At 42.6% G+C, this 22,254-nt stretch overlaps 1 protein-coding gene and 1 long non-coding RNA gene across 2 annotated transcripts; both read right to left on the bottom strand.

Moving 5' to 3' along the window:
• Positions 1-529: 529 nt before the first annotated feature.
• Positions 530-17,466, bottom strand: LOC116932892. Its single transcript, XM_032940795.2, has 12 exons — positions 16,984-17,466; positions 12,257-12,430; positions 11,667-12,169; positions 9,391-9,676; positions 8,020-8,284; positions 6,458-7,368; positions 4,979-5,112; positions 4,762-4,906; positions 4,075-4,368; positions 3,858-3,977; positions 3,288-3,789; positions 530-3,200 (listed from the first exon to the last, which is right to left on the bottom strand). Exons 1-12 carry the CDS (start codon positions 17,464-17,466, stop codon positions 2,848-2,850), a joined length of 4,170 nt encoding a protein of 1,389 aa, XP_032796686.2. The 3' UTR covers positions 530-2,847.
• Positions 17,467-20,622: 3,156 nt separating this feature from the next.
• Positions 20,623-21,754, bottom strand: LOC123476885. The gene is made up of 2 exons (XR_006651918.1): positions 21,568-21,754; positions 20,623-21,505 (listed from the first exon to the last, which is right to left on the bottom strand). It is a non-coding gene; the product is annotated as an uncharacterized LOC123476885 (long non-coding RNA).
• Between the last annotated feature and the right edge of the window lie 500 nt (positions 21,755-22,254).

Raw genomic sequence — 22,254 nt, 5'->3', positions numbered from 1 at the left:
CTCTTTTGAAAAAAAAACAAAAAAAAAAAAAAAGAAAGAAAAGAAAAAAGAAAAAAGAAAAAGAAAGAGAATAAAAAAAAAAGGGATTTTAAATATAAATATGTGTTTGTTTTTATCTTCTTTTACGGCGTTTCTGGGACGTAACGGGACACGGTTTCTAACTTGCTGGTGTTCGTTATATGAACGCGCTCAGAAACGACTTGTCGTTTTCGTTCGTGAATTATTTGACATCGTGTTGGAGAGTGAGCTTATATAAGACGAGGATAGACGTGGCAAATAACACCAAAAATAAAAAAAAAGTATAAAATAAAGTAACAAAAAATAAAATTAAACAAAAATGGAGGGAAGGGGGACCTTTTTAAAATCACTTTTCGTTAAGTCGCCTTTGGCTACAACTCGCTGGCAGGGAGAAGGAACGATCATGAATGAATCAGTGAGTTGTGGTTATCGCTTTCTAGAAAGGATTTATAATTAGTGGTCTCGTTATGTTGTATAGTTGGTTTTGTTTTATGTTATACCAGACAAAAAGTACGGAACTTTAAATTTTACTATCGGCCAATGTGACAATTGAATACAAGAAATTCGGATTAAAACAAGTATTTTCATTTCAAACGAAAATTGTAACCGGATTTTTGTTTATGTTTTTGGGTTTCACGTTATTCTGCCTTTGGCTCAAACCTCACGTTTAGCCTACAGAAAAAAAGAAAAATTTTGTATTTAGCTTGCAGCTATCACGCGCCACCTTCCATAATCCGGCACGGGTAAGCAGAAGGGGGCTTTGGGAGGTTCATGAAAAATCAGCCGTCAACATCCATTTTGGATTAACTTTATATAAAAAAAAAACCTAAGAAAGCAAAAACAAAAGAAAAAAAAGAAAAATGTAATAACACTGGACGTCACTCTTGTAATACATAAAAGATTTTTTTTTTTTCGAAGATGCTTTTACACCTTACGCCCCGCTTTGACTGGTACTTGGCGTGAACAAATTCTTGTGTAGACGTCAAGCGTGAAAAGAAAAAGAGTCCCGAATGCCACTACTGTGCAGGCAAACAATTTCAAAAAGCTCAGGGATAGCAAACTTTTGTATTATTTTTATTTCGTTTTTGTGCAGCCATATTTACCCACCAGATCTGATGAGATTGCGGGGTAGGTGCTGCAAGGCTGGTTCCACGTACGCAAATATCGATCGTGAGAATTTCGAACTCGCACTCAGGAACCTGAAAGCATCGCCTAGATGGCCATCAAAGTCGCCTACGCTATCTTTTTGTATGTACATAATAGATCGAGTTTCATATATCGCGGAATGTTCAAAGTAAGAAAGGCGTGGCGATGTGCTGCGCATAAACATTGGCTTAATTGATGTGCATCTTGCGATGCGGTTTAGAATTCCGCTGGCAATGCAGTCATCCTTGGCACCGAATAGGAAAAATCAATGCCTTTTCAGCTCAGTTAGTGCGAAGAGATTGTAACCCCTCGTTATTTTTCAGCTTTTGTTTTGCCAAAATTGACAAGAAGATTTACCTCATTCAGCCGAAAGCCCTCGAGCAAAAGTGTAGTTTTTGCACAGCGAACTGTCGTTAAAGGATACAGAGGAATTCGTATCATTTCCCCCCTCTGTTTAACTAATTCAATAGTTGATTACATCACGTACGCTCATTTAAAAACAAAAAAAAGTACGCAAAAATCAAGCGAAAGCTGCGTGCAAGGCAACGGCTGGCAGAAATTCCCAGTCCGGGGTTTTACGCCCGGCATGTGTTGAATACTCAATAAGATGTCTGATTGATCCTATTACTATTTCATTTCATACGAGCACTACCCCATTAGACATCATCCCAGATCAGTAATTCACACGAACGCTTTCTTTTTCCTTTTTTTCTTTTTTTTTTTTATTGTTAGTATATTCAAATTGCCTTATTTTCTGTTAATGTTTGCAAATGTACAAGTTCAATACGTCGGATCGAATTTACTTGTCGTCTGTTATTCAGCGCATATCGTCATTATTATTATTAATAGGTTTAAACGTAATTATAAATAAGTCCTTTAAATAGACTGGAGATCAAAGGAGCGTCTGAAGCTCGTCCAAAATATTGCAAATTTAATTTTTTTTTTTTTCCTTTTTAAATTTTTTTGTTATTTTTTTTTTGGGGGGGGGGAGGGTTGTATTTAAGTGCCCTCGGCAAGAGAAGCTAGACCAAGTTATCGATTTTTTCGTCAAATAAAATTATAGGGACATTATAAGGAAAAGGAGGAGCGCGTTCCAACATATCTAGAGAAACAAGAGGCACTCACTGTCTCTCCATGTCCAACAATCTTAACTGCATGTAACACACAGACAGGCACTCAATCACCCACGCACACGTTCCGTTTCTTCTATTAGATTACAATAACCAACAATAATAAAAACTTTGCCGCTGAATCGACGTCCAATAAATAGATATAAACATGCGTTCAAAATTAATTTTATACAACTGCCATAATGTGTCATTAAGCTACTGGAATTATGAACTAGAAGGATGAACTGGCAAAGAAAAAGAAAACCAATATTCTTTTCCTTTCAATTATTTTAGCCTACAGAATTGTTGTTATTTAATCTTCTCTATTCCTATATTTAAAGTGAACTAATGTTATTATGTAAGGGTAATAATTTTTTTGTTGTTTTGTTTTTTGTCTTTTTTTTTTTTTTTGTTTTTTTTTTTTTGTTACAGTATTAACTAACTGCTTCATCAATGCAGGCCGTTTGAAAGGGACAAAACCAATTCGGGAAGGAGTAAAAGGGGTGCTACAAATGTTGTGTGGTTATTCGTTGTTTGCATATGGTTAGTGGATTTCTTTATATTTCCCCACCTTTTAAAACTTCATGGTGGGGAGTGGAGGTGTTGGTGGAGCCTGATAAGGATTGGCTACTTGACTGACGGCTTTGGCGTGCTGATAGCGCAGCTGAAGAATGTCCCTCTGTTTGCGTAACGCTCGCACTTTGGCCAACCAATCAGATTCGGCAGCTTGCCACAAGAGGAGCAAGTCTTCTTTGGTCAGCTTGTTCAACGTCGCCTTGTCCACCATGGAGCAGAGCAAAGACGAATTGTCTTCGCTATTGTCCCATCCAGCAGAAGCGCCGGCAACGCCATCTTCCAATTGGCTTAGACTCTGCTCGCTACTGTTGTTGCTACTGCTACTCGGACTACTCTCGGCAAATCTCACACCTTTTGCGCCATTCAAAAAAAAAACAAAGACAAAATTATAAAGGGGTAAACTGGTTTAGTGTGCACGAACGAAATTGATAAAACCACCTTGACGACGTCTTTGTTGATGGATGTGGGCAGGTTCACACAGAGCGTCAGCGCTAAACGATCGACGCCTCTGAGCCATTTGCATTTTCCATTTCCTTTCGCTATCCGACGATCTGGATGGTAATGGAGGATCAACGGTGAACCGCGAATCGGTTACGATAGGCATCTGAGTGTTGTAGACGGCGATATCATCGCTGGAAGGCGTTTTGTTTTGTCCGGCAACAACGACGACGACGCTCGTCGAATCGTCTCCGCAATCGTCTCCATAATCAGCTGGAGGCGGAGGTGCAAATTGCGGCCTCTTCTCTTCTTCGTCATCGTCGGCCAGACCTTCGCCCGTCTCTTCGTCCACCACTCTGTGATGGTGGTCGTATTCTTCTTCATCCTCTTCATCGTCGGCGACTTCCGTTTCTTTCTCTTCCTGCTGATAGCGACGCACCTCGCGTATCATTTCGAAAAATTGGGCTTTACTTTTACGCCTACGTTTCTGTTCATTTTCCTTCTGATTCGATCGTTTTTCAATTCGATTAGTTTCATCCAATTTGTTAAAACGTTTTAAAATAGTTTTACCCTTTTGACGCTTTTCTGGAACAGCGACGTGATCTGACCCTGACGCAAACTGTGCATCAATTCTTTGGCTGCGTGATGAGGCGATAGCAGTTCAACACAGTTGATGAATCGATAAAGTTTCTAAATATATGTACATTAAAAAAAAAATGAAACAAAACAAAAACAACGAATTTGTATCGAGATTTGTATTAGAAAAAATGTTATGAAAGCAAATTACTTGACTAAAAAACATCATGTTTGGCGACCGCCAGATGGTGCCTTTATGCTGTCGACGTAGAACGGGCAGGGCGAACTTGTAGACGAGATGCTCCAGGACGAGAATCAGACATCCACCGAGGATACCGAATCCTAAAAGGATGAAAACACCCGCCACAGCCGACACGCCCAGCGGTTGAGGTCGGTAAGCGTCGTGAGCCGAACGCGAGCAAGGCAGTGAACTGTACCACTTGCTCCTCAATTCATCCATGTAGCCGGATGTTGAATAGCTGGAAATCAAAGACGAAATGCTCGTCTTTTTTTTTTTTTTGTTTTTTTTTTATATTTCAAAGCAAAGAGAGAAATCGTTACAACAGTCGCACAGTATTGTGTAATAAAGATCCCATCGATCGCTTCCCCAACAACCCCACCCAACAACAACCTCCTTATCTTTTTTTTGTGTGTGTGTCCCCTAGTTTCCCGCCGATTACGGAGAGGGATATAAATCAGGAAGCCTTTGCTTCGTAGATGACGTTATAAACATAGGACTTCCACAATCCGGCCAACACAACGGCATCGATTCGTGCGGTAGACCGTTTGACCAATCTTTTGATTGGCATCTTGATTCTTTTTTATGATTCTTTTTTATAGATATTTATTTTTTTGTTACGGTGATTGCAGCGTCTATAACACGAGTGTGACATTTTACCTGCAATCGTAGCCCTTTGGTCATGCCAACGGCGTAATTGTCCTCCTCGATGACGTCGACCGTTCGCAACGTGCAGCCGGGATCATTGGCGCGATAATAATCCAGTATGGGCGTGTCGCCGATGAGCAGATCCAGCCGTCCGTCTCTGTCCAACAATAGGCACAATGTTAACAGAAAATCGCCAAAGTGAAAGGGATTGAATCCAAATTCGTTTCACCTCAGTCGGGCGATGCCTTCTTCCAGGTTGGGCACGGTAAACCGTTCCAAATGCTCAGCCAATCCACGATTCGTTTTCTGGGCGTAATGCTGGGCAGCCGAGCTGCGCGTGGTACCCACTTTTTGGCTCAGCAACTATTTTCCAAGTTTTCAAAAATGACTTGATTTATTGCAAGATGATGTAATCGGAAACGCAATCGAGCGAACGGCGCCATTTTCAAAACGACGACACGGCAAGTGCGCAAATCTTTTAAACGACCTGCCCTGACCTCTTATTTCATAGCGCGTTTTCCACGACATGTAATAGCCTTTACACTCTGATATCGTCCGCCTAACACACACACACGCACGCAGCGTGATAAGTTTATGAAAACGGTTGCTGAAACATCGCACATCGACAACCTATTAATACACAGCAGTTCTCGCAGCGAATCAATGATCCAATGAGACACTAGAGTGCGCATTGGCGAACCATAGAAACGCTTTGAACTTTTTTTATTTTTATTTTTTTAAAATCATGTCTATGAACAAAGTTAATGGTACAAAAAAACAAATAAAAAAGAAACACGAAATGGCGGCGTGTGACTTTTCTTTTTTCTCGCTAATTATTTTTAAAGAAGATTATTCGATTTTTAAGAAAGATTATTCGAATTATTGTGAGTTCTAGAGGCGTTTTCTTTTTAAAGATGAAATTTTAATTATTCTGAACTCACCCTTGTCTTTTTGGTAAAGAGAAAGTGAACAAAAAAAAACTAAATTAAACTAAAAATGGTCGTTGTCTCATTAATCACAAGAGTCTTATTAACTAAGATTTTTCCGGACATGGGATCGTTACGGCCTGCCTTCCCCCGTGATTGGATGTCAGAAATACAAATCCCACACCAAGATGGTATAAGCAATCCTGCCCTTTTGGCTGTGGAATAAACAAAACAAAAATAAATAAAATAATAATAAAAACAAAAACAATAAAAGAAGTGTGTTTTGGGGTGGGCTTTGTTCCGTGGGATCAACGAGGACAGACGGATAACACAGGACGGGCAATATGATGAAGAGAAACCAATCAAAAATGGCTTGCCTTGTCAATCGATATCATCAGCCGGCGCTAAATCTCTGGTGTTTATTAGTATACGACACTATGGTTTTCTTTTATCATTTTTCGTTTTGTTTTCAATCGTCTTTTCGCCAGATTTCTCTTTCGCTTGTACGCTCGTCATTTTCTATATGTTTTCGCATGGACCAGAGAGAAAAGCTTTCATATGATCCATCTTGTTACTGGCCCTGTTTCCGCTCCACGTCCGCCCTACACACCATCAAAGCTAATCTTCACTTCTAACTGATTGTTTAGCTTGACTTTATCCACCGTTTGACGGATGGCAGTTGCGGCTGGTATTAAATTTCCGGCATGAATAGAAAGAAAGAAAAAACAAAAACAAAAACAAGAGACAAAAAAAAAAAAAAAAAAGTGGGGGGAGGCACTCACGCGAGGATCGTGAAAATTGGTGACAGCCGTTTCGGAGAAGACGCCAGCGAAGAGAGCGGCAATGTTGGCCGTGTAGCTGGCCAAGAAGATGACGCTGAATCCGCCCCAGACGTTGATGAGGAACTTGTTGGGCCACGATTTGGGTGCCTTAAAGGCCACCAAGTGGCTGAAGAGGAGGCCCCACATGACCCAAAGGGCGGAGGCAAGGCTAAAGTTTTTCGTCCGCTGTCGACCCCACGGATTGAGACCGAACGGACTGAGCCACTCGTAGATGGCCACGGCCAGCGCTGTCAGATTGAGACTGACGAAGATGCCGATCCACAGATCGGGACGGAAAGGTTTGAGGAAGGCCAGCAGAGGGACATCATCGTTGTTGATCTTGCTGGCCTGCAAGATGGACAGCCCCGAATAGAAGTAAGGAATCGAGAAATCGATGGCTTCGCTCCTGGCGGACGTCACGCTCAGAGGAGCGAAGCTCAAATGGGCAGCCCCTGAACGCAAATCGGCTACAATGCCGTCCCACTTGCCGTCGTTGCCGGCCTGCCGTTTAGCACTGCCGCACTGCCCGTCGGCGACGACGTACACTTGAAATTTCACATCCAAATCGCTGGCCACGTTCTCCATCAAGTCGATCGAGTAGCCGTAGCAACACGTCAGATTGTAGGAGCGGCCCTTGTGCAGCTGGGCGCCTTCGTAGTCGCCAAAAATGCGGGCCAGCTCGTCTTTCTGACCGGTGGTCACCCGCAAGCAAGGCACGCCAGTCAGGCAACGCTGCTCCTCTTCTTCTTCGTCGTCCTCCTTGAACACTTCCGTCTCCATGACGAAAGGCGGCGAGAAAATGGTGGCCACACGGTACACCCGTCGGCTGTGCGAACGAGGGCCGGCCAAACCTCCGCCAGGCCACTGAACTCCTGCAATTCAAAATTGTAATAACCCAATTTAAGAACATGGTTTTTTTAACAGCCACGCTAGCGGACCACTGCTGTTACGTAGTTATCCGGATTCTATCTGATATTCTAGGGTGGAAACCGCGTCTTTCGAATAAGTTAACTTGCCTACAATTCAGGTACGGTTAAAAACAGGCAGGCACAAACTAATAGAATGAGCCTTTGAGCTCAAGCTAACTTGGCTCCAAGCTCCTGAGAGCTCCTCCCCCTCGTTGACTTTGGAACACAACTGTATCTTACACACTCGTCGCAGAGTGAAGTGGAGGGGAAGGGGGGCAAAGCACGGCTTTTATCACAGAGATTTTCTGACTCTCTCACAAGAGTCGAGTGCCATTTACCAGCTAAAATGACATCAGGAGCCATCAAAGAAGCCCCGGAGCCATACGGTGATTGGGTAACGGTCAGCCAGTTTTCGCAATGTTCAAACATCAACAACAACAAAAAAAGAACCAACAAACGGCGCATCTCTCATAGTAAACCGAACGTTGTTAGCTGGATTTACTTATTTTTTATTTTTTTTATTTTTATTTTGTTTTACTATTATTATTGCTTAGTTTGAAAAAAGAAAAGGAGAAGAAGAAAGTAAACAAACCAATGTTTTTCTTTGGTACAGACCTTTGAACGTGACGGCCTGGCCAGAGACGTTGCCAACTGATTGCCAAATGGGCGGACGGAGAGGATCTTTGGCTGCGATAGGTTCGTTTAAAAGACTTGCATCATCAGCGCCCGTTGATATGACGACAGGCTGGCCGTTGTTTCGTCCATCCGAATCGTCTTGGTCAGCATCCAATTCATCGGCATATCCAGCGGCGTTGGTTTCCTCAGCCGCCGATGGATATTCTTCATCCTGCAAATCTTCATCGTCTTCATCCAACAATTCCTTTTTTTTTTTCCCAAAACAAATGGAGATCCGTAAACAAAGAGAATTTAAATGTTCCTTAAAAAAACAAAAAAAAAAAAACAGAGCGGAATTTCCTGACCCGCCAAAGAAGAAAGAAAAAGAAAAAAGAAAAAAGAAAAAAAAAAAAAAAGAGATGGAAGAGATACGAAAAATCCATCCATCAGGATCTTTAGAGGGTCTAGGGACTTTTCAAGTGCCATTGATACATAAAAATTTCGTACGGTCCGTCGGCTGTTTTACGATATATCCAAGACATCCATGACGGATGCGAGTGCTGCGTTTGCAACCAAACACAGACCCACAGCAAAGAGGAAAACATTTGATTCGTCTTTTATTTTTTAGATTTTTTTTTCCTTGCTGGATGGGGTGATGGATTCGAAGACTGATATCGGCACGCAAACTCCCTCAGCGTCGCTCTCATTGCGCATGGATTATTCTGCTTGTCTTTCTTGTAATATCCGGCTGTTTTTCATTTCGCCATCCAGCAACTAGCGGATCCCTTCAAGGCTGCGTATCTCACATATGTAAATACAATTCCCACTAGGCTGTTTGCAGCTTCTTGCTGCCCATCGTCCGGCCAAAAAAGGAGCGTGATATACCAGTCATTCACTTCTATCATTGCACAAAGAAAAACCGTCTGATTTTTGCCCATTTTTGGCCGAACAGAATTTCGCTGGTTGTGTATCGCTTGCGAGAACTCATCAACAAACATCTTCTGGATGCGTGATGCGCCCTGGCAAATAGCGATACAGAAAAAGTTTTGCGCTCTATCAATGCCCACAAGCGTCTCGTCTATGTGCGTGGAATATTAAGAGACACACACACACACACACACACACATACACACACAAAACGATTTGGTGTTTGCCTGGATCACAAAAAAAAAGAAAAGAAAAAGGCTCTTGGCCAGTTGGGGGAAATGTTTGCGAGCTTCTGATTTGCGTAGATATTGAATCGATGGCGCTCCACCCGCCGATTGGCACGTCAACACGGGCTGGCCATTTGGTTAGATATACTTGCGCTATCTATTTGCTAAATTTAAGCAGCGAAATAAATAAGAAATGCGTCATCAAAACATAACTGACCGACGGCGGTGGTGCTGTGGCGTTGCCAAAATGTTTGTCGGATGTTGAGGAGGAGTGTCTTCGCCGTCTCGTCAAAGTCAAGGAAGTAGAAGAAGAGGATGCTGATGTCTTGGTCGATTTGGCGCCGACGCCATTCGTATTACTGGCGCTGCTCTTCGGATAGAAAGGTCCGGCCGGGACGAGATTGATGACGTCAAAGTTGGCTCTCAGAGCACAGTCGATTTTACCGCCTCCGTCGTAAGTCAGTCGGCCAGCCAGCGCCTCTTTCACTCGCCATCGGATCTCGCTATCAAAAGAAAAGAGAGAAAAGGAGGAAAGAACAAAATAACCTCTCCGGCTCCGCAAAATAAATAAAAAAGAAAATGAAACCTTAAAGACTTTAGATGTAATAAATCAACATGGCAACGCCCAAAACAAAAACAACACAATAAAAACAAAACACAATCGAGTTTGTCTTGTGTATCTGGGATTGTCTTGCTTGGCTGTTTTCAAAGAAAAACTCCAGAAAGACAACGCCCATCGCTCCTCTTCCGCTTTTTGCTGGAACATCGTCTTTTCACATGCTATTCTTCTTACTTGGCGACACTGTAGACACTGTAGACACACACACACACACACACACACTTTAGCGCAATCCCTCCTTTTTTTTCTTTCTCTCTCTCTCTTTCTCTCTCAAGGGCCAGCTTAAAACGGGGATTGTCCACCACAGGGCCCACCTTCTTCCGCTTGGCTTCTTCCTCTTTTGATAGAACGAACTGCCGGAACGATAAAAACGGCGAAACAAAACGACACAAAGAGGACGCAACACACCGCTACCCTTCAATCTTTTACAAACGGTGAAACGTTCTCGGAAGTTCGGACGGATGAAAACTATGAAATATTAGCGACTGGGGTTTTACGTAAGACACAGTTTTTTGTTTGTTTTGTTTTGTTTTGTTTGTTTTTTCAATTAGAGAAACAATTAGTTAATAGAATAATTAGATAACTGGCGACTTTATTTCTAATAGTAAAGAACGTAATCATTTTTATTTACAATTGGAACCCCCCCTCCCAAAACAAAAAAAAACGAGAAATTTGATTTTCAGAGTACAATTAATTTTCCGTTCAATTTTTTAAATTATCATTCGCAATCTGGTGTTCTTCTTATGGCAAAGAAAGAAGGATTTTGTTTGAAAAGCTTACATTTTTTTCGGTACGTCAATACGCATAATAGAGAATCTTAGCTCTATATAAATAGACTATACATCAACATCTTCTTAAGGGTCTGGCATGTTCTGTTTTGTTTTATTTTCCTTTTTATTTTTTTCCCCGGAAAAACCATCCGCCTTCCCTTTGCACGCCCCTGCAGGAGACGAGAAAAGTGAGTAGAGAAGAAGAAGAAGCTATTGATCCGCCCGCCCGAGCTAGAATTTTTCCGTGTCTGTATGTGTGTAGGCCTACTCATAGAGCACGCACGCACACACACACTGAGAAAGATTTTTCTTTATCTCTCCCTTAATATTCTACTGCCATCACCATCACCAGCAACCTCTTCTTCTTTTTTTTTTTGGGGGGGGGGGTTACCCCCACCCACACTTTTCAAGAAAATCGTGAGTCAACTCACGAACAAACTCACAAATAGTTGTTCGCATGATTGCATAATAATAATACAACGTAGATTGAATCGTCCATCTTTTTTCTTTTTAAATTCACTTGTGTTTTATTAATAATTCTTAACTTGCGTGATGACCTTACTGCTGAATAATCTAAACACCTTTTTTCTTTTCTACTAAAAATGCTTGGTCCCGTTGTTCAGTCCCCCCTCCCCCCTTGTTCCGCTCATGTCCAGGGAAAAACAAAAACAACAAAAAAACAGAAAAGAAAAAACAAACAGACCAGGCCAATTTTCATCTAGATCTAGCAAGCTACTATATTGATGGGAGGGCACGAATCGTCTGGGCCATCTATAGACCCAGACCAGTTGTAAACGAAAATATATTGGACTGGCCGAATGAACGAAGCCAAAAGCAATCCACAAAAATGCGAGAGGCAAAAGAAAAAAAACAAAAACAGAATTCCCCCCTCCCCCCTCCTTTTTTGTGTTGCTCTTCCTTTTTGCGCGCAGACTATGCAGTCCAATCAGGTTAATAGACAGAGCGAAAAAAGGAATTCTACACACACACACAGACACACACAGTTGACGAAAGGATGAGAGCAAAGTGATTGTTATTCGCCTTTCAACATCATGCCATTGTGTCCCTTTTGTCGATGATTGTCCTGAGTCAATTGTCAAGTACCTGTCCATTTTTTTAGCCACTTGCAGTCGTTGGATGGGATGAGTGGCGCTAGTCTCGTTCGTCCACGAATCCAGCCACGTTTGCAGCTGATGGACGGCCAGACTGGCCCTGATGGACGAATGGATGATGGCCAGCGAGCCTTTCATCGTGTGCTTGGTCAGGCGTAGCGGTTGCTGAGAAACGAGGCCGAGCAAGCCAAGTGGCCAGTCGTCTTCGTCGTCTTGTCCATCGGCCGTCCATCCGCCGGATGGCAATCGTCCAGCCGCAGCCGGTGAATAGCCATCCGTCCAGTGGTGATGGAAGTCCGAGACGGCCTGCTCCAAGGCTAGCCACACCCAATCGCCGTTGAGCATGTTGAGTCGTCGAGCTTCGCGAAAAATGAGCGACGCTAGACGAGGCTCGCAGCAGAAGGCGATCACCAGTGATGTCGTTTGCTGGATACCGCTCAGCTGGGCAAGGATCCGGTGTGGAGCTGAGCCCCTGTTCACCGTCACCACCATCACCTGGATTTGTTATTATTATTATTTATTTATTTATTTATTTGTTTATTTTTAAACGTAGATTTCGAGGGAACAGTTTGACAATTTTACCTTGTCGACGTTGGACGGATGTCGTTGAACGACTTGCCGGATCTTCTGGGCATCCAGTGAATCGTCGACAATCAGCGTCAGGGGTAGCCAATTGTTGGCCAGTAGCAGGTGGTGAAGAGCGGAAGCCAAATGATGGGGACCAGGATTGAGACCGACGTAAAACGGTGAAACTCCCTGCAGAAGAGAAAAACAAATGATCAAATCAATCAATTAGCATAGACTAAAAGGAGGCATTCTCAATGTCGATCTTTTTAAAAAATAAATAAATAAATAAATAGTGCCGTTTTACAGTGTGCGGTGCGGACTTGTCCGTTAGCTTTGAAAACATCAAGCGGAACGGCTTGTGTGAACGTCAAAGAGAGTTTTGATGCAATCTCTCGTTGCTTCCTAATGGAACAACCACCACCCAGGGAGATCAATACTCCCTCCCTCCATCGCTCCCTCCCCCACATCTCCTACTTCACCGTGCTCTTTTCTTGCGAGATTCATCAAAGACAACACAGTCAAAGCCAGAGATCAAATTCTACTCATTTAGTTTGTTTTGTTTTTTTGCGACCCGTCATTCAATTATTGCATCACGCCCCAAGTTCGCTTCATTATTTTCGGCCTGAAATCCCTGGCTGAAATCGAGGATACAATGTTTCGTAACGATCGAATTAATATGCACATCCTGGCCACCTTTTTGCATCCGAATTCAAAAAATAGTTCCAATCTTGTTAATCGTTGAATCGCACAGACACAAATAAAACTAGTCTAAAAATTAATCCGACAACATTTATTTTTGGGACCGTGTTAGTATTATTATTATTATTATTTTTATTATTATTATTATTATTATTATTCGACTGCATCTCAGCGGAAAGCCTTGCGGGGGCTTGACGGAAGCAGCAACGGGAGAATGAAGAAAATGGGGCAGCCTTAAAGCTTTTTTTTTATTTTCTTTCTTTTTTCCTTTGCTTCTTCTGTGTACAGCTTTTAGAAGAGATACAAAGCTTTCTTCTTTTCCTTTTCTTCTTTTACCCGATAACGAGTTATAGAGCCATCTACTATCCATCAGTCCGTCGCCCCGTTATCGATCCAACTAACAGGGGATGAACGTCATGGCTCTAATTTTCAAATCCCGTTCGCGAAAAAGAAGAAGAAAAAAAAAAAAAACTAGTTTAGTTCTCCTCTACGACCGATGGCAACTGTTCGCGCGAGACTTGGAATTCACATTTTAAAAAATCCGAATAGAATTATATCGATTACATTTCTTGTTTGCATTCGGCAATAATAAACCCCGTTCCATGTCACACACGCCGTCCCTTTATATCAACTGCAAAACGAACGAAGACCTTCTTTTTTTTTTTTTTCCTTTTTTTAAATATTTGTGAGTTGCAAGTTTCCGGATGCATTTCCAGTACACGATCGCGCCTCACTGAAAATGAATCAATCAGAAAAAAAGGGGAGGGGGGTAGATGGAGGAAAATAAGCTCGACAGGAAGTCTTGCACGTTCGGTGTCGATGACATTTTGTACATTTATTTTTTTCTCCATCAAAATGAGGCACAACCGAGAGATTTACGGTGGATGAGCAACAGGAAATGATCCGTATTTCGCTAAATCTCAAACATTTTCGATTTTGTGTGTGTGTGTGTGTGTGTGTGTGTGTGTGGAGGGGAGGAGTTAGAGCAAAACAAGGACAAGAGAAAAACCCACTTTGTTGCAAGTAACATTCGTTTTCTCACTTTGGCTGATGATACCTGCTGTTTTTATCATCGTCTCTTTGTTTTATGAACGTCAAGTGCGTTCTTGACATCGGCCATGTAATTTATGATCGAGAGGGACGTAGATAAAGCACAAACGGAGGAAGAAAGCCATCGATCAGTCGCTATCTTGGCCCAGGATCGACAAGCTCATCCAAGATCCAGTATGTTACATCCGGTGAATATGTGTACGCGGAACGTATTCCTTTCTATTTTTTAGTTTTTTCTTAAATGACTTTTCTTTTATTATTCTTTTTTTTTTATAGAGCCGTCCAACGATGAATTTGTGCGCGTGTGTGTCCCGTTGGATATCTACATTGGATAAACATTGACGTCCAATTGTTTTGATCTCATAACATTTCGAAATGCTGATAAATAATCATGTTGTATGAATCATAAAAAAACAGACATAACTATGAAGATATATAACAAAAAATAAAACAAACAAAAAATAATGCGTCGCCGCCATATAAAGATGCTCTGATAGATTTGCTTCTTCCAGAGGCCCTTGTATTTACTGCTATAACGACTGGCAAATCTATCGATCGTTCGAGAGATATGGCGTCGTCTACGTTTTCTTTTTTTCTCTTTTCCTCGCCACGCTTCTATTGTTATTAGTATCTACCATCGTCATATGTGGTAAGAAAAAAAAAAAAAAAAAGAAAAAGAAAAAGAAATTTCCCTTTCCCCTAAGAAAATAAAGACATTTGCAAGACTTTTTGATGGTAAAAAGCTCGTCATCAATCGGCTACTTATCGAAGGATTGAAAACCCAACTTTGAATTGAAAATTAGCCAGCAAGGCAGACAGAGACATTTCAGGATTATTATGTAATCTTTAAAATAGCCCCCTATAAAGAAATGTTGAAAAAGAAAAAAGAAAAGAAAAGAAAAGAAACGCATTTAGTTCCATGCAAGAGACGAAGGGGATCGACAAAACTTTTCGTTCGTTTCTTTTTTTTTTTTTTTCCATGACTTTCCTAACCGAAATTCCTTGCATCACGACCACCCAACATGATTAGGATTTAGGAGTCGCACTACTTCTGACTGGTAATGTTGCATAGTTATTCGGTGCCTCATAAACGCTAAGACGGCAGGGAAAGAAAAAAAAACAAAAAAACTTTTTTATTTCTTTGGGACCCTTTAAATACATTTTTGTGGGTTTGCGTTCAATGTGGTTAGTGACGTCAATCGGACCCTTTTCCTTTTTACATTTCTAGTCCATTTTCCGATGGAAGTAAAAACCCACACAAATAGATTACTTTCCAAAGCCTAAGGAACCCCGTAGATGTGCAATGTGTTTCATAACTTGACGTTAAAAAACGGAAGAAAAAAAAAGAAAAATTCTATCGACTCACTTTTTTTGTTTGTTGTTGCTTAAAAAAGGAGCCTTTTCATTCCATGGGCGGAGTTATCGATCAATTCGGATGCGGTGTGTTGGAATCTGATAAAGGGAGCGCGAGAGCGATTTTTTAAAAAGGGGCTTACCCCATTTGAACATTTTCCGGACACTAAGTCATTTGGCAAATGCGACAAATTTTCAGCAAACGATGGATGCGCTGCGACCAATGAAGAAAGACTTGTGAGTAGAACGACTGATTCTTTCGGTACATTATTGCATCCGCTTAAGAGTCTCGTCAGCAAGATGAAAGCCCCTTCGTATGTGGTATAGGAATGTCAACAAAAGTCGGGATGGCCGATGGAGCATTGCCCATAACCAGTAACCAAGTATTTGAAAAGTAATAGCCAAAAAAAGAAAAGGACTACGTTGGAATTTCATCTCAAATGTAAATGAATTCGATGATACGAGTCGCTTTTTTCGAATAATTGAACCGTGCGATCAGACTGATGAAGCCTCCGAAACAACAATAATAGAATCACAAAGTCTTCAAACGAATCGCAGACGACGAGTCGGAAAATGCTGAGAAAAAAAAAAAGAAAAAAAGGGGGGAGGGGGAGGGTCCGTGATAGAGAAAATAAAAAGAAAAAGATCCATTACTTATAAAAGAAGGTCGGGAGAAAATGACCAGTTTCCACTCGTAAGAATCCCCAAGGAAGAGTCACCAATAGGAAGGCTTCATTCATCGGTGAACGCGCGGGACGAAAAATGCGCTCTGGTATACGGCGGGTGCGACTCGACAATGAAATCACGACTGTGTATGCAAGTACATATGTGTGTTCTTCTTCAAGGAATCACAAATTGACATCCTCTTTTATTATTATTATTATTCTTTTTTCTTTTCTTTCCTTTTCGTGATTCAGCCGACTAATGGACACCCTGATGTCGCGTCCGCTGCTCATCGAGCCCCGTGACCCTGGTGTGCTTATTACATCAACATCACTTTTTTTTTTTGTGTTGTCTCTGTGGCACAGTCGCCATGTTTGTTTCTTCGATCAAATATTTTCATTGGTCGCCTTTGCCGCATTTCCATTGATTCGGCCGCATCAAGGAATTGATGCGTCGTCGACGACACTCGCGTTTCGGATGGCGATTATTTCTATAATTAGACATGCACGAAAAAGTATTGCCAGTTGTCTCAATATCATCAAAAGCAAAACGCAAGACACGACTTCAAATCACTCCCGACGCCTTCACGGGTTTTTGAACGCTCAACAGCCGCACCGTAATAAAAAAAAAAAAATTCGAACAAAATTCGAACGCGTGTCTTGTCTGCGCTCTTTTCACTTCCCACTTTTTGTTGTTTTGTTTGATCATTTCTCTCTGTTGCATCCATGTCTGGCGTTTTCTTTAGCGTCGCCCTTTAGCCATTAAGACGATTAGAGATTAAAACCACAAATTCTGTAGCACGTGTCATCTTATAGGACCTTGTCTGCAGGCCACACCCATTGCCCCACCCCAAATTGTCAATTAGACGTGCAGTTCATTTGCAAGAAAACGACATGGAAATGACTGTTTAATAATGGGAAAGGGAAAACAAAATAAAAAAATAATTAAAAGAAAATGAAAAAAAGAGGAAAACTTACGCGGAAGGAGGAATCGTCGAGTCCGCGCTGCGCCCGCGCTCCGATGACGGGCACATGGAACAAAGAGGCGGCGAGAGCGACACGGAAAACGGAATAATCGTCGGCTGACAGGACGAGGATAGCGACGGGCCGATGAGAAACGATGAGACGATCGAGATCGTCTGCCGTTTGATTGATCCACCACTGCGACGAGTACGTGACACTGTCCACTGTTAGACGTCCCCCACCGGCCAGCCACTTCCTGCGTTTGCCTCGGCTGGCCGACGACGTGCTGATGTTGACATCTGCAGCGGCCCCGATCCCGCTGTTTTGGCGATTCCATCCGGCTGCCCAGGCCGTTTTTTCCTTGTTGAGTGCAATCAGCGTTTTCTGCATGACGCGCTCCATTGTTGCCATTTCGCTGGCGTCGAATACGGCCAGGACACGGACAGACGGAGGGCCGGCTCTTGCGCTGGCTCCTCGCTCCGGCTGGCCGGTAGCCATTACCAATAAGAACAACAGCTTCGAAATGATTAGAACGAGCCGTTGGTATGCCATGACCGTCGTCGACTGGCGAGTCGTTGCCGTCGATGAAATCACAAAGAAAAGCCATCAAGACGCCATCAAAAACTCGCACTGAATTCGATCCTTTATTTTGGTGTGTGGCGCTTGTTCCCCAAAGTTCTTTCCACTCGCACTTGCCGACACACACTTTCAATCAGCCAATTAGCTGATTGTAAAAGACAGTGTCAGTCACTGGGACATGGGCCGACGTTTGCGAACGCTGACGACTTTCGACTTTCACACGCGTCAACGACACTGACGCCGATATTCTGGACAGTCACCACCGCAATAAAGACGACGACAACGAAATCGCTAGGCGTTCTGGCTAAATGAGGCGTGACACTTTTAGCTGCGTGTCCCGTTATTATTCCGCGCTGATTGCTGGCCATCCGTCAACCAACAATTGCCACTTCCTGAACGGGGCACTTGCAAAAGTGGAACCAAAATTGTCAAAAGTCAAAAGTAAATAAATCAATCAACAAATCAAGTCTACACGGAAGAGGAAGGAGAATGAAACTAACAGGGAGGGAGTTGAAAAAGGGGAAAGAACAACAACAACAACAACAACAAAAGAAAAAAACCAAAAAAAAAACGGGAAAATTCTCGGGTTGGGCACGGGAGCGGCAAAAGGAAGGAGCCACAACTGAAGACCGACTGAAGCTGGATCAGTTCTATCTCACCCAAAGTGCGTGCTGCTCGCTCTCGGTGTAGGATCCTGCGCAATCTGACCTCTTGTCGCTCCTCTCTGTTCGCAGACTTTCTCCCACTCACCATCAAACGCTAATGGCAAACGAAGCTGCTGCACCCCTACATGAGAAGGGAGGTCATGAAAACAGGCCACACGGTCTACTGTATAATGAGCTTTGAATAGGTGTCGTCCCAATACAAGGCGGAGTTAAAAACAGGTGAAAACGACAAGGCACCTGCTGCTATTGACGTGACAACGCACAAAAGGAAAGCTGCGCCTGCGGTGAGCCACTCGATCCCTTAACCGCCCCTGAATTTGAATCAATTTATTCCCATTTTGTTTTTTGTTTTTGGTTTTTTTGTTTTTTTTTTTGGGGGGGACTGGAGAGAAACAAATTAATAAAAAAAATAGCGATGCTATTTTGCCGTCGACTCAAACGAGAAGAGAAAATAGTTCGTTAAACTGTTATCATCTTCTTCCACTTGGATGTTAAAACACGTGCGCTGGATGATGGAAACGAATTTCCCGATGGGGTCGTTAACTTCATTTTTTTCCATATGTATCCGCGTTTTGGTGACTCAATTGACGGTCGCTTGTTTCAGCCAATGTCACGCAAAAATAAGAGGAAACGGCATAAAAGCGAAGCAATTTTGAATGGTTTAAAAATTGAAAAATGATGGGGGGCAAGCTGCTTACTTTTTTTTTTTTTTTTTTAACTAAAGCGATAACTGCATTCAGTGGTGTACCGTACATTCCTCGTTCGGTGAAGGGATTGGCCAAAGGCATCTAAAAGAGAAGCCGATCAGGCTCAACTTCCTTGTATGGTAGTCGGCTATTTGCATATCCTTTTCTTTATAAAAAAAAAAATAATAATTTAAATAAATAAAAAAAAATAAAATAAAATCTAAAAAAAGTTTTGAAAAAGTTTGCCCAACAAATAATTGACTAAAGAATCAAATTTCAAAGGATATTTTGAATTTAAAAAATACAAATATATAAAGCGACTCAGGGAGGAGGCGGGGGGGAGGGCGTGCAGAGAACTGGACCGCCACACATTTTTATGAAACGGCTTGTGTGGACGGCTGTTTGTGTGGAAAGAAAAATCGATCAGTCAACTCTGTGTGTGACAGAAATACAGAAGCCCCCCTCCTCCCCCCGTTGCAGCTCTTATTCCCACCCGCTATATATATCCGTCCGAACCAGAAGTATAGACCAACAGACACTAGGAGCCCGCCCCTTCTCTCTCATTCGGTCAAGTCTGAAGAGGACAGCAGCACAGAGAAATGGTAAGGGAAGCTTTCAGAGAAATCCGCGACTCGTGAATAAGGCAAGAGGCTGCTGATGCTCATCCTTAAGCTCCCGTTCCAACTCTCTCTCTCTGCAGTTGTAATAAAACATGACCGAAAAAAAAAAGGAAAAAAAAAAAAAAAAGAGGAGAACCGGGCCACAAACCTCTTTTCTTTTTTCCATTGGCTTCTTTTCATCTCTCTAATACGAAATGACTCGCCAAATACAAGACACACGCGGACCATATAACTCGACTTGCCCGTCTTCCGTACACACAACTTCTTTTTTATGGATGCTGGACAGGAATGGGGTTAGAAGGGAGAGGGTGATGGATGTAGTCAATCTCCTTCTTCAAATGCATATTCCATCATCTTCTAAAGGTATAGTATACATCTCACCTATTTCAACGGTAAAAAAAAAACGATAAAAAAAAAAGGAATTTTTTTCTTCTTTCGTTTCAAATATATTTGTATTTTCTTTCATATTTTTTTTCTTTTTTTCTTTTTTTACCTCATTTTTATGTCTTTCTTTCTTTCTGTGTTTTTCCAACTTCTTTCGTTTTCCACAGCAACAGAGAGGAGCGAGATCTGAGGTGGGGTAGCATACAATCACACACGTACACACAGAGGAAAACGTCCACAAACTAAAAGATGATTCCCAGTCGAATTGATCAAAAAGAATGAAATGATTGGACGTTACATAACTTCCACGTCATAGTTCCTCTTTTTGTTCCCGCCCATCGGCAATCACCAACGGGGCCGACAACAATAATCGACACGCAAACAGCAGTAGGAACCACCACTTTTCTCTCTCTCTCTCTCTCTGTGTCTCTCTCTGTGTCTCTCTCTCTCTCTCTCTCTTTCAATGTGTTGTGTATCTGTCTACATATACGGGCCATATAGATCCTCTTGAATTGTGATGGGTAGCGCCGCATAGTTCCTTGTTGCAACTCGAGTTTCCATCCCACTTTTCGATTCTCCGCCATTTGAAAAACACAAAGAGCTTTCACAGCAAACACACAATGGGTCACAATTAAACGGGGGTAGGGAGAGGGGGGCTGAGAGAAAAACAGAGGCATGATATAGTTAAGCATACACGACTAGATCTCTCCCAAGTCCTCATGTCTTTTTCACTTCCGTTTTTTTTTTCGTATCTCAAAAGACATTGGAAGAAGAACTCACCGAAAACAAAAGAACACTTACCACTCACAAAACAATCAGACTTAATTGTGACATGTAATATTATACGAGTAGCTTTTTTTTTTTCCCTTTTTTTTTTTTTCCTTCTTTTTTTTTTTTTTTTTTTGTCCCAGAAAAAATGGGTTTAGTCTGACAATGTCCTTGTTGTCCATCTAATTAAAAACAAGAAAACAAAAATATTCATGGCTCAGAGGAGAGAGTCTGTTGTTGGTTTGCCAGTCAACGAACGAGTTGTGCGGGGCCAAAAAAATAAAATGCAAGATGCAAATTTTGACGGTGGTAGAGCAGCGGCATCAGCAATTTTTATCAATAGAAAAAAAGAAATAAAGGAAAGCAAAGAGGAGCAGATGATGGCCGCAACGTTTGACAGCACAAGATTTTCCTTTCGACGGATGGGGTTTCGGCTGAGTGTTGGAGTAAAATCAACTCAGTTTTGGCCGTTTAGAGTTGTTGGAGCTGCCATCGGCCATCGAATGCAAATGATGACTACTGCTCGTGTGGCTACTGCTGTTGTTGTTGGCACCCGATTTCTGCGACGACAGGAAGCCGTGACACCAACGTGAAGCGATCCCGACGAGCCACTGGGTGACGGCGGGACGGACGGGGAACCGACATCGTCCTCTTCTTTTGAGCGCTGCGTCAAATTCAAGAATTCGCCCATGACGGCGATCGACGTCTCCCCGGTCGCCATGGCGACACGGTGCTCCACCAAATAGAACATGTACTCATCGTAGAGAGTCGAATCAAATGGAAGGAACCGAACGACGCGGCACTCCTTAGAGTCAAATCACGAATCACCATCGAACTGGACAAGAACAAGAACAAGATAAAGAAAAAGGCGTCCTAAACACAATGGCGTCAAGTTACCTGTAAAACGACCATTTGAGCAGAAACTGGCGTGCCACGCGGGCAAACTCCTGCGTCGACCCACCCTCGTAGGGTTTCGTGACTCGATCGACGACGCTTTCGAGCCACTGAGCCCACTGTTCCAGCGTGGCCTGGTTTTGTAGCGTCGCTTTGAAATCGTTCTCCAACCAGGCGACTAGATCCGGATCGCAACGCACACCAGGCAGCCTGAACAAGACAACAGTTTTAGATGGAAAAACGAATTCAACGTTGTCTTGTGGACGCGTACCTGCTCCTGGACGTTGTGAAATCGACACGATTGAGATCTGAAAGCATTTGACTAATTTGCGCCGAATTGTGCACGCACGCGCCGGCCAGCTTGAGCCAAATGGTTCAGAGAAGTGTAGCGCCGCAGCGTTTGCGAGAAGGCGTTAACCGCCGCCACCTGCGTAAACAAATCATTTGACGATTCACACATGAATTCTCCTAAAACGAATGAACGTGTTTTACCTTGACGAGGACGATATCTTCCGGGCAACCGTTCATGGCCGCCAAGAGCCAATTTTCCAGTCCTTTGGCGAAATTGCGGATGGCCTGCGTCAACGGCCCGGGATGGGTCTAAGCACGTCGGGTATGAGCACTTCCACCAGGCTCTGATAGAACTGATAATCGGCTTTTTAGCAATACAACCGAACGGGGGCATACAAC

This window comes from Daphnia magna, linkage group LG10 (genome assembly GCF_020631705.1).
Source record: "Daphnia magna isolate NIES linkage group LG10, ASM2063170v1.1, whole genome shotgun sequence".
In the NCBI taxonomy this organism is placed as follows: Eukaryota; Metazoa; Arthropoda; class Branchiopoda; order Diplostraca; family Daphniidae; genus Daphnia; species Daphnia magna.
Note: the sequence above shows the minus strand (reverse complement) of the source record. Positions and strands in the feature narration are given on the sequence as shown.

What these genes read in the sequence shown, in the direction of transcription:
- LOC116932892 (XM_032940795.2), bottom strand. Translation starts at nt 17,466, where the DNA reads ATGGCTACCGGCCAGCCGGAGCGAGGAGCCAGCGCAAGAGCCGGCCCT. An exon ending in GTGGCTAAAAAAATGGACAG is followed by an intron (nt 9,677 to 11,666) that starts GTACTTGACAAT and finishes TTCTTTTGATAG; the next exon opens with CGAGATCCGATGGCGAGTGA. An exon ending in ACATGATGTTTTTTAGTCAA is followed by an intron (nt 3,978 to 4,074) that starts GTAATTTGCTTT and finishes ACATATATTTAG; the next exon opens with AAACTTTATCGATTCATCAA.